The sequence below is a fragment of the Emys orbicularis genome, chromosome 16, assembly GCF_028017835.1.
Source record: "Emys orbicularis isolate rEmyOrb1 chromosome 16, rEmyOrb1.hap1, whole genome shotgun sequence".
Lineage (NCBI taxonomy): Eukaryota > Metazoa > Chordata > Testudines > Emydidae > Emys > Emys orbicularis.
Window position 1 is genome coordinate 29,385,123 of NC_088698.1, and position 11,828 is coordinate 29,396,950.

The following is an 11,828-nucleotide window of genomic DNA, read 5'->3' on the forward strand; positions in this document are numbered from 1 at the left end:
GAGTTCTATTTTGGACTGTGCCATCGACTCTATGAACTTCAGCGTCTCAGATTATGGCTACTAGAGATCTTATAGCAGCGCAGCCACATTCAGTCAACGGGAGAGAGCTCTCCATCGATTTAATTAATCCACCTTCAACGAGCAGTGGCAGCTGGTGCTTTCGTCGCTCAGCGGGTGATTTATTCACATCCCTGAGCAACGTAAGTTACACTGACCTAAGTGGTAGTGTAGACATAGCCTCAGTCTGTTCATGTCAGATGAATACAATACATACACCTTCCACCGTCCCTCATGGGGTAGTGCAAGGTTTCGTTATTGTTTGTAAAACCCAATGAGGGCACAAAATGAAAGAAGTCAGGTTTATAAAGAAGACAGAGGGTTGAATTAGGCTCTCAGAGCAAGAAACCACTGTTTAATATGTGGATCCTCAGGTGATAAGCATAACAAGCGAGTGCCTGCAAGCCTCACTGAGCAGTTGTGCATATTGACCAAGTCATCATTTCAATGGTAAAAATGAGGGTATGTATCCAAACTGCGTTAAACTCCACTTTTCAATAACATTGTTTAACAAAACTGAGAAGTTGCTCTAGTAAACTAGTATAAAAACCCAAAAGAGTTTCAGCTTCCCCTACAGTAACTGGAAATAGCCAACAAAAGCAGTTCTCATCTACAAGATACAGTAGTTCTGAGCTGTCAAAAGACTGAAGTTCTCTTCTCATTAAGGTTCTGCCTCCCTTTTCTCAGTGTCTGTCAAGCTCAGAAAAATCCCTAGACTTGTTACTGTAGGGTCCACCTTGAATGTCTGGTGCTGAAATGGACTGCATGCTCTCAAACTATATTAGTCCTCAAAAATTGCTGCTTCTGGCCACAACCATCAATTATTTCAGTAATCAGTGCATAAAGAAACCCCTCTGAAGTTAGCAGCTATTCCATAGTTTGCCATAGCAATTAAATTGCTGAAGGATTACACAATAGGAGGTCTTCTTTACACAGGTATAACATTTTCATAATTCAAGTATCAGAGGGGTAGCCGTGTTAGTCTGAATCTGTAAAAAGCAACAGAGGGTCCTGTGGCACCTTTAAGACTAACAGAAGTATTGGGAGCATAAGCTTTCGTGGGTAAGAACCCCACTTCTTCAGATGCAAGACCTCACTTCTTGCATCTGAAGAAGTGAGGTTCTTACCCACGAAAGCTTATGCTCCCAATACTTCTGTTAGTCTTAAAGGTGCCACAGGACCCTCTGTTGCCATTTTCATAATTACCACTCTGAAACTGAGAGCAATTAGCACACTTTTGTAGAAATACTGAGAGTGTCTCCAACTGAAAGGGCTCTGTAGCAAGATGGCCAGAGAAGGTACACCTTTCAATTCTCAAACTAATAGACAACACACACAAAGTTTAGGAACAGTGTAATTTACATACATTTCACATGATTATAAAGCTTGGAATTTGATACTTGATTTTTTGAAAGCAGTTCCAGGATGTGATCAAAGAAATTGAGACTATATATAAATTGAAAAAAGCAACAGAGGGTCCTGTGGCACCTTTAAGACTAACAGAAGTATTGGGAGCATAAGCTTTCGTGGGTAAGAACCTCACTTCTTCAGATGCAAGAAGTGAGGTTCTTATCCACGAAAGCTTATGCTCCCAATACTTCTGTTAGTCTTAAAGGTGCCACAGGACCCTCTGTTGCTTTTTACAGATTCAGACTAACACGGCTACCCCTCTGATACTATAAACTGAAAGGATTTCTTAATCCTTTGCAAGAGACAGCAGAGTTATACAATCCTGGATTAACACTAGAAAATGGATATACATGAAAGGAGAATTACCCACGCCTAAAAGTTTAACCCAGTATACTCACTTTCTTCCATAAATTCACCCGTCAATAATATCACATTCCTAGTCCATTGGTTCACAAAAATCTCTCACTCTCCCCACATGCTAACTATGCACCAATATTTAATGAGGGACTAGAATACAGACTCCCTCACATATTTATTCATTTGCTCCATAGGGATATCAATACTTCATTCATCATTTGTAGCCCAGTAGCACCCACAACATGCAAGGACACCGCTATACATACACATGAAGACAGTCCCTGCCCTAAAGATCCTTACAGATGAAGACAACGAGCAACACAGAAAGGGCGGCGAATGATGCTATAAGTTTATGGACATTATAGAAAGTGTTTTTTCTCCTTAACACCACTGACTAGCCCTCAGCCTAGTTAGCACAGCGATGGGGGGGCCGCAGGATGGAACCCAGCCCTCAGGAGCCAGGTCCCATTCACGAGTCCTACAGGAATTGAAAACCCGGCAGAAAAGGCGCCGCTCTGGATCTCCTGCTCAGGAAGCACGTGGCACTGAGACAGGATAGGGGTGTGGGGAAGATGTTCTTCTGGGGGAGCCAGGAGCAGCTGCCAGAATGGCGAGCGCAGCTCCCTCCCACGGCAGGGGGAGAAAAGGATCCACTGTGGAAACCCTAAAGCCCCCCGAGCCACAGTGCCCAGACCCGCACCCGGGCACGGTGCTCTGCACGCGCGAGGCACCCAGGGCGGCGGGCCGGGAAGGAGGGGCTCCCTCCCGCGCACCCCGAACCTGGCCCCGCCGCCTCGTTAGCGCCTCAGCCGCGGAACAGAAAGCGCGGAACCCCCCACCCAGCGATCCCGACGGCCCGCGGCAAGTCTCTGTGCGCGGGGCCAAGGGACGGGACACGCTGAGGCAGGCCCCACGCGGGGCTTCAGGGACTCACGCTGCTCCCCGCCCCGCCCTCTACCTGCTCCTCCAGCCGCTGGATCTCGGCCTCGTTCTCCTTCTCCTCATCCTCGCCGTCCGCCGAGGAGTCCGAGTCGCCCTCGTCCCCGCACTCCCCCTCCGACTCGCGAGCCCCCTCCCGCCGCCGCTCTTCCTCCGCCGTCGTCGCCGCCGCTGCCTCCTCCTCGGCCGCCGCCGTCGCCATCTTGTGCAGCTACCTCGGTTGCGCAGCCTGCCGAGCTCGGCCAAGCAGTGGGGCTGCCCCTGGCGCGCCTGACCGAACCGCCCCCACACAGATGCTGACCGCAGCCCCGTAGAGAAGAGCGAACGCCCGCCTGGAGCTCGCTCTACACAGTTCCGCGGCAACGGCCGTTTCCGAGTAGGGATTCACGGCCTTCTCGTGCACGGATTCCCACAGGCACCTGTGTAGTCTCCTCGGGCCCTGGGCACGTAGGGGCCTTAGGGAAGGTCGCCCTAGCCATGGCTTGACGATAGGGGAAGGACCCAGGCTTAGCCGCCATATTGTGTGTGGCAACAGGCTCTAGAGCTTGGTTGGGCTCTCTGATCAGCTCAGTCCATAGCAAATGGCTCAGGTCCTGCTGCTGTGTCCCCGCTCATCCTCCCCCCACCACTGCAGGATTCATCATAATAACTGAAAATTCAGTAAACACGGGGGGGGGGGGTGCACTGCACAGGAAATTAAATACTCATTACTGTATTTATAAAGTTCCCTCGGCTGCAACACTGGAGATACAGCATGGGAATTAAATATAGTAATGTGTACTGTGTTTGCAAAGCTCCCCCATCCCACTTGGCCCCTTACTGGGGACGCTGCAAAGAAATTAAAATAATAACTATTTGCAAAGCTCTCCCCATCCCGTCCAACCACGGTGTTCAGGATGCTGTCTAAAAACTGATACAATAGCAATGCATCATATGATAGCAAGGTCTTAAAGATGTTGGGAATGGGAATATTAATTCATCAAAAAGCTTGATCCCGCGGTTTGCACTCACTCCCCCGAAGCCAAATAAAACAGCCAGTAACGAACAAAACAGACCAACAGGAGAGCTATTGCATTTAGCTTTCTGATAGTGAATCCTCACTAGCTAGCTATCAAACTACAGCACAGTAAAGCAAATTCGGGGGGGGGGGGCAAATTCAGGCTTGCGATAAACAGCATGCGAGGCAATCATCTGTCAGGGTGAGTCCTGTAGAGGGCTCTGAACATCAGGACAGAGCCTTTGAATTGAGATCTGAAGTCACTGGGGAGCCAATGCCAGAAAGAGGCACAGGGTAAATCTGTTAGCATTTGTACCAACTGGAGCTTTTGCAGGGTTTGTAGCTTCAGTCCTAAATATAGTCCTCGCTCTATCCCTCAAACACGTCCTTCATCTACATGCATCCCTCTTCGCTGGATCGAGGCTAGAGTGAATTGCAATAAATACTCAATCCCGGGGGGCACAAAGGCGTGGCGCCACGGGCCAGGTCTGCCTGCGCTGGGATGGCAGGGGGCTGGCATGTCACTCGCATGTGGAAGTGGGTGTTTTGAAGACGGCGGCTGGGTGGGTACAGCGCCGTGAGCAGGGGGAACCCTGCAACGTGCGCAGACGTGGAGGGGCCGTTTCCCAGGCTCCGAGCAAAGGGCTGCACCGGCCCCGGGCAGCACAACAATGCGGCGCAGCAGCGGCAGGGATGGGAGGGGCGGGTACGCGCCCTCCTCGCGAGGGGGCGGGGCCGGCGCACGTGTGGGTCACGTGGGGCGGGGCGTGACGTAACCCTCTCCTAACAGTGCGCAGAGGGGTGGGGGGATTTCGGGAAGATGGCGGCGCTGCGGATGACGGGGGGCCGGGTTGCTGCTGCTCTGCTGAGACCCGGGCCCATGGGGCTGGCGGATCCCACCGCGGGGTATCACAAGAAGGTCGGTGCGGGGCTGCGGGTGCGGGACGAGGCAGGGGGAAGGGAGTGGGAGCAGCCTTGGGGGCTGGGGGTGGAGGGGTGGGGAAGTGGGAGCAGCCTTGGGGGCTGGGGGTGCGGGATTGGGAGCAGCCTTGGGGGCTGGGGGTGCGGGACTGGGGGAGGGGGAGCAGCCTTGGGGGCTGGGGGTGCGGGACTGGGGGAGGGGGAGCAGCCTTGGGGGCTGGGGGTGCGGGATTGGGGGAGGGGGAGCAGCCTTGGGGGCTGGGGGTGCGGGATTGGGAGCAGCCTTGGGGGCTGGGGGTGCGGGACTGGGGGAGGGGGAGCAGCCTTGGGGGCTGGGGGTGCGGGATTGGGGGAGGGGGAGCAGCCTTGGGGGCTGGGGGTGCGGAAGTGGGAGCAGCCTTGGGGGCTGGGGGTGCGGGACTGGGGGGGTGAAGAAGGGGGAAGGGAGGGACTGGGGGGAGTGGGAGCAGTCTTGGGGCCTGGGGGTGTGGGATTGGGGGGATGAGGAAGGGACTGGGGGAGGGGGAGCAGCCTTGGGGGGTGAGGAAGAGGCTGGGGGCAGGATCCTGAGAGTTGTATGGGGCCCTTAAGGGTGGGAGATGAGAAGGGGGTCTGGCTGTTGGGGGACAAGGGAGCTTATGAGCCCCTATCTTTGAGGATGGGTCAGCTGTGGGGGTTATTAGCTGCGTGCCTTGCCATGCGCTGGGCTTTGTCTGATGCATGTTTTAAACCGCGCAGGCTTTATGAGCACTTTCCTGGCTGGGGACTGTAGACACCATAGTCATTGCAGATCAAATTCCCTTGTAGGTAGTGGATCACTATGAGAATCCTAGAAATGTGGGCTCCCTTGATAAGAGTGCAAAGAACGTTGGCACTGGATTAGTGGGTGCTCCTGCCTGTGGCGATGTGATGAAACTACAGGTGAGCTTACAAATACATAACAACAATGTCCCGCTTATTTGTGTGGCCAAAAAAATGCTAATTTTGTTATCTAATGACTTGAAGTTAAGCTCTAGTCACTGAGAGAGAATTCTAGTATAATTAATATTATGAATTGATCACACTGATTATGTTGACAATCATAAGTTGTTTGCAAGAAAGAACAGCTGATGATGAGACAAAGTAACATTACAAAATGGAAGCTATGGAATATGAGCTTGTTACTCTTAAATGAGAGCCACCTAATCATGACACTTCTGTCAGAGAATTCTCATCTAATGGTATTACAAGTGGTACCTTATGCTAGAGAGAGGTTTCTGTCTTGTTTATACATCTGATAGCACTTTGTGAATGTTCACTGTTTCCCATGTATTGTCATTTTTCCCATTGCTGTTTTTGTGGGTTCTTCACACAACATAAGGGGGGGGGGAATTAAAAAAGGAAAATGTTCTGGTAAAACCACAAAGAATAAAAGGAGGATTATGGGGCAGGTGTCAGACCTGCAGACTGCTTTTGACTCACCTTTTGCAACTAAGTAGATTGTAAATGGATTATGTCCGCTGAAGACTACCAGTAACTGCAGGCTTAAACCATTAGTAAAATTATTTTCTATTTCTAGAACTAAAATGTAAATGTTTTACAACATTCCTTGCCTCAGTCATAGGCCCTACGTATCCTGCTTCACTGGACACCAGTGAAAAGGGAATCTTGCCCCTGACTTCTATATGACTAGGCTCAAATTAAACCATTATCCAGTTGAGTCCTCTTCAGTGTTATTAGTACAAGAATGTGATATAAACGGAACTGATGTCATTGAAACTCTTGCAGGTTGAAGTGGATAAAAATGGAAAAATTATTGATGCAAGATTCAAAACATTTGGCTGTGGATCGGCAATTGCCTCAAGCTCATTGGCCACAGAATGGATTAAAGGAAAAACGGTAAAACTGACTTCACACCTATGAAAGAGCATATTACACAGGAGCTGGCAGCAGTCTCCAGGGATTGCTATTAATGCTACACCATCCATTATCAGAGACCATATGTGGAACAGTGGTCTGAAAAGCATAGTATGGCGTTTACATTTTACCTAGCGTGAATTTTTTTTCTAGAATGAGGGAGATTAAGAATCTCTTCCATCCCTATCATGGGAATTTGACTTTTCCAGTTCAGTAGTTTTCATTTCCATTTCTAGAAAGGCAGCTCTTACTTGGGTAGCTTGATGATTTTCAGAATGGCCATAGCTTACATAGCCAGAAATAATTTATGTATATTCTCTTCCACACAAGCACCATGCCCACATGCTCGGGGTTCTGCTGATTGCCATATTTGGGGTCGGGAAGGAATTTTCCTCCAGGGTAGATTGGCAGAGGCCCTGGAGGTTTTTCGCCTTCCTCCGCAGCATGGGGCAGGGGTCGCTTGCTGGAGGATTCTCTGCGACTTAAAGTCTTTAAATCATGATTTGGGGACTTCAACAGCTGAGTCATGGGAGAGAATTATTCGAGGAGTGGGTGGGTCAGATTTTGTGGCCTGCATCATGCGGGAGGTCAGACTAGATGATCACAATGGTCCCTTCTGACCTTAAAGTCTATGAGTCTATGACTTCTTCCAACAAATAAGAAGCTCTTGTGAGATTATTTAGGTTTCTACCTATCCTTTTCCCATCAGTCTAAAACATCAAGTTGTCTGTCTTATGCACATAGTGCCGTACAGATGTAAATGCACAAACTGCCAATATAGGTTCCTTGTAAGGTCACAACCTAGAACACTAGTGTGTGCCTGGACTTCGGTCATCTGCAACTGTTCATTTGAAAACCTTTTCCTTAAATCTGGTATTTTGGGATGGAAGGCGAATGGGAAATGTTGATGGGGTGGTTATGTCAATTTGTTTATACACAATCCTTTAAAATACTTGTGCACGATCATTGAGTATAACAAAATAATTCTTCCTAGGTTTCTCTCTGAACCCCATCCTGAAGGCTAGTCCTCAAACACCCCTTTCACAAATCTGTGGCGCATGTACACCACCTAAGGTGTTTGGTGACAAGCAGTCAATCGTATATTAACAGGTTTATAAATTTCAGGTTGATGAAGCCTTGAAGATCAGAAATACTGATATTGCTAAAGAGCTCTGCCTTCCTCCAGTTAAACTACACTGTTCTAGTAAGTCACAAGTTAAATACCGATTGTTTAAACACTGAACTATTTTAAAAATTAAAATCTATGTTGTCAGACGAAGCGCAGAAACGTGGTACAACTTACTGCAATTTGACTCTAGCTCTTATTATTGAGGTCTCTAGGTATTTGCAGAGGACTTGCATGGGTGCATCAGGATGTACCTAGTGTTACCTGTCTTTTGAGTCTGCCATAAGTTCTCCCAAGTCGAGTGCCCAGTTCTACTGATCTCTTTTTAAAGGTGACCTGCAAAAGAAACAAATCGGGGGTTGGCTGCTTTGGGAGGTACAATGAGGGCCTAGAAGACATTCTGCTTTTATTTTTACATTAGAAACCAGGTCTTTCATCTAGAAGAGTCTGTGGTGACTAGAGAACTAGTAAAGTGACATCAAAGAGCCAAAAATTGAAACCTGAGCTTTTAATCAGAAGGAGTCTTGTCTGACCAATTTTCCTTTCTCCAAAATATTAGTCATGAACTTTAAAGATTCAGTACCCCTTCCCCCTCAATGTAAGTGTAAGTTCAGAAGCAAGTGATGACCAGAGTAGACGTTTCTGATGCTGGTATGGCAAAGCAGAAAAGATGGCATAGGCCCTGTTTTTAAAAAAAAAACTCCTTTGTTAGCTCCCTTGAAAGGAAAAGGAACATAACCCAGATTAAGGATGTTGAATGAGATAGATGTGCAGTCGGTTGGCAAATGGAAGAGGGGGGGAAGGCGGGGGTGTCTGTCTAAAACGTCAGTTTCCTCAGACAATTAAAAGCATTTCCTCAACTAAGGAATAGTGCAGGCAGGAGCCAGGGCAAGCTTTGCTGTAGAAACACTTCTCCTGTATCCCAGTTGTGACCTGCAAGAAAATCTAGCCTTCTCTGTTTCTGCTAGTGTCCCTGCTGTATAGTCTTACAGTGTATTTGACACATTTTTGGAAAGTGGATCATTTCCCCCCCCTTACTTACAAACAAGTTTCAAAGTGCTCGTTCTCTCTTTCGCTTTTCAGTGCTAGCTGAAGATGCAATCAGGGCTGCTCTGGCAGATTACAAGTTGAAACAGGATCCTAAGAAAGAAGAGCCAGAGAAGAAAGCAGCCAAAGCCTAAACCTGTGTGAGACTGTAAAGCTTGCTTTCTCATGCCACTGACATGTACAGTGCAGTTACTTTAGACGTAGAGATGAGAACCAGTGCAGTACTAAATGAAGCTGTAAGAGACGCACAATGTTTCACTGTTCCACGTGTATTAAACCACCGTTGTGGTGCTCAAATTACTGGAATTGTTTTGAGCTTATTTCAGCACATGCTACTGTCCTATCTTGACTTCATATTAAGTGTACAGGTGAAGGAGACAGAGCTCTGAGTGTGACAGTTGAGTTTTCAGCAATGAAAATCCTGGGGTTTCAAATGTTGCAAGGGCTAAAATTCATGGACTAAATGTATAGTTTTCCCTATTGTTTTGTATAGAGAAGGGTTATATTGGAAAGTGTTTTGCCTTGATCTGAATGTTTATGCAGGAAATTGCAGATCAGTTTTATTGCATATGCTGTATATAATATATTAAACAATCTATGGCAATTCCTGTTGGGTACAGTTGTGTTGAAAGTCCATTTCACTCTGACTCTTTGGGGCATTCATATCCATCCACCCTACAGTTCGGTTCCTAGCATTTCAAAACTTAGGAAATATCTGTTTAGAGGCTACTTTAAAAAACACCCCTGTTTCATCCTATGGCATTTAACAACCAAAAACTGAATTGAAAGAGCAGGTAATGGCCACTAGAAGGCAGTACATTCATAAGCTGTTCAGTATATTGTGCCTGCCTATTCTTTTTTTTTTCTAGTTCAAGTACCACTTTCGCCATCAGTCTATGCAGTAGTTTAAACAAGGGGTACCAAATGTGAGAGATGGACCTTTGAACACTAGGTCACCAGGCAGGCAGACAGGCTGGCCACATGGCACCTGGAATTTTTCCAGAAATGCCCTTTGGGGTTTTTTTTGTTTGTTTGTTTGTTTTTAAAAGTTTCCTTCCCTCAGAAAATGTTGAGTTTCTAACTTTTCATTTAGATTTAGAAATGAAATTTTTTTCCCAGCAAGGAAGTTCTGGTTCCCTCCCATCTTAAAAAGGCAAATTAAAAACACATTTTATTAATAAATCCTTGTTTGGTGGGGCCTTGTCTAATGGGTTTTGAGTACTGGAAGCTGGCATTACTCCAGATGCTTTGTAAGCCTGTGTTGGGGGGTGGGAAGAATGTTTGTATATAGGCAACGTTATATCAAGAAAAAAGTGTGCTTTAGTATCAAATATTACACATCCCCTCCTTTCCGTATGAAGGGAGCAGGCACTGGGCCGTTCCTTCTCCAGTCTAATGCAGAAGAGGGTACTAGCCCATTAGTCCTGCTGAGGCTGTTCATGGGGGAAAACGGGAGAGAGAGCTGCTCAGAGGGAGGGTGGTGGGGAGGACCCTGGGAGGCAAGAGCCACCCAACCCACCCCAACTCCGGTAGGCTGGTGTTGACTAGGTCAGAGCCTGCACCACTGCTCCTGCCCACACGAGGGAAGCATGTGTGGGAGGGGTGTGGCCTGCCTCTGTTCACCTGGCTATCAGTGATGCTAGAACCATTTTTATAGTCCGGGTGCTGAAAGGTGGAAACCATGTATTTGGGTTATTACTGTTTCAAGCCAGGGGGTGCAGTACCACCCTCAGCACCTATACTGGCTGGGCTGGATTAGCGCTGGCAGGGTGTGCATTGGGGTCCCTCCTACCCTCACCCAGTCTGTGACAGCTCTCCCAGAGCCTGTTCCTTTCAAGGGGCAGGGACCTCCAGAGTCTCTCAGGCTGCAAATGCACCGCACACACTATTTAAACAGCCTGGCCTCCTGGCTTCCGCTTGGTGCAGTGGTTTGCAGCACGTGGCTGAAGAAAGCTGTAACCAATGGAGTATCATAGCAAACGCTGCCACATGGCTTCCCTAAGCCCTTCTGTTGATTCACTTTTCCCGACCGCCCTATGAAATAAGCACATGAGAATTATTTGGCAGGTTTTTGGGGGTGGGGGTGCAGTATTGGCAGCCCTGACTGTTCAAAAATCATGCGTCATCCCCAAATTCATGACATTGGCTCCAAAACATCCATTTTTTAAATGTTCTGTTGAAATTTTCAGGCTCCCTTTTGATTATTTAACTCCCCCTGCCCACCCCCACCTTGTGTGTAACTGACAAGCTGCCTCGCCACCTCTCCCAAATGTACGGGGAAAGGGGATTTTGGCCCCTGCTTCAGGAGCTCCTGCTGCTATCTGATGGCAGAGAGCATCCAGCTTATCCCCAAAATTCCAATTAATTATATGCCTCCTACCCCCACATCTGCACATCCCCCAGCCCAGCAAATAATTCTGCTGCCCTCACACCCCTAATATCAGTTCTTCCCCTGCCTCAGTTCTCCACATCATTCTGCCCCCATTCCCCCACTCATCACTTCTCCCCCCAACATCAATTCTGCCCCCTAACCCCCCCTTTGCCCACATCAGTTCTCACCCCAACGTCAATTCTGGTCCCCAGCCCCCCACATCAGTTCTCCCACTAGGATTGGCCTGGAGTCTCCCAGAATCAGCATCAATCTCCCGGAGACACACTAGTGAAAGCAATCCAGGAGATTTTAATAGGCTATTTTAAGAAAATGACATGACGTCATGTGGGGGGGGAAATCTCCCGGAATAGCTTCAGTCAGAGTTGGCAAGCCTGTCTCCGACACACACAGCCCACTACATCAATTCTGCCTGCCCCGCACAGAGCCCAACAGATCAAGTCTTCTCCCATACATCAATACGATCCCCCCAGCCACCATTTACATTTGCCCCCAGACTCTACATCAGTTCTGCCCCCACATTTTCCTGTCTTCCAGGCCCCAGGATTAATTCTGCCCCACATCAATTTTCCTCTCCCCCAGATCTGCCATCTCCCTGTCCCTCCAACCCCCAACCTTAGTCCTGCCCTCTCCTCCCAGTCTCCAAAGTGCAACCGACCCTGGTGAGTGCCCTAAGCCAGCCCAGGGGG

General features: G+C 48.3%; 1 protein-coding gene across 1 annotated transcript; it reads left to right on the top strand.

The window, feature by feature from the left end:
• Positions 1 to 4,535: 4,535 nt before the first annotated feature.
• Positions 4,536 to 9,352, top strand: ISCU (iron-sulfur cluster assembly enzyme). The gene is made up of 5 exons (XM_065417681.1): positions 4,536 to 4,679; positions 5,489 to 5,602; positions 6,449 to 6,559; positions 7,703 to 7,781; positions 8,787 to 9,352. Exons 1-5 carry the CDS (start codon positions 4,581 to 4,583, stop codon positions 8,882 to 8,884), a joined length of 501 nt encoding a protein of 166 aa, XP_065273753.1. The 5' UTR covers positions 4,536 to 4,580; the 3' UTR covers positions 8,885 to 9,352.
• Positions 9,353 to 11,828: the final 2,476 nt, after the last annotated feature.

Bases quoted from the DNA above. Each gene is read 5' to 3' on its own strand.
- ISCU (XM_065417681.1), top strand. From the start codon at position 4,581: ATGGCGGCGCTGCGGATGACGGGGGGCCGGGTTGCTGCTGCTCTGCTG. The intron at 5,603-6,448 runs GTGAGCTTACAA...AAACTCTTGCAG, and splicing joins GCGATGTGATGAAACTACAG to GTTGAAGTGGATAAAAATGG. The intron at 7,782-8,786 runs GTAAGTCACAAG...TTCGCTTTTCAG, and splicing joins AGTTAAACTACACTGTTCTA to TGCTAGCTGAAGATGCAATC.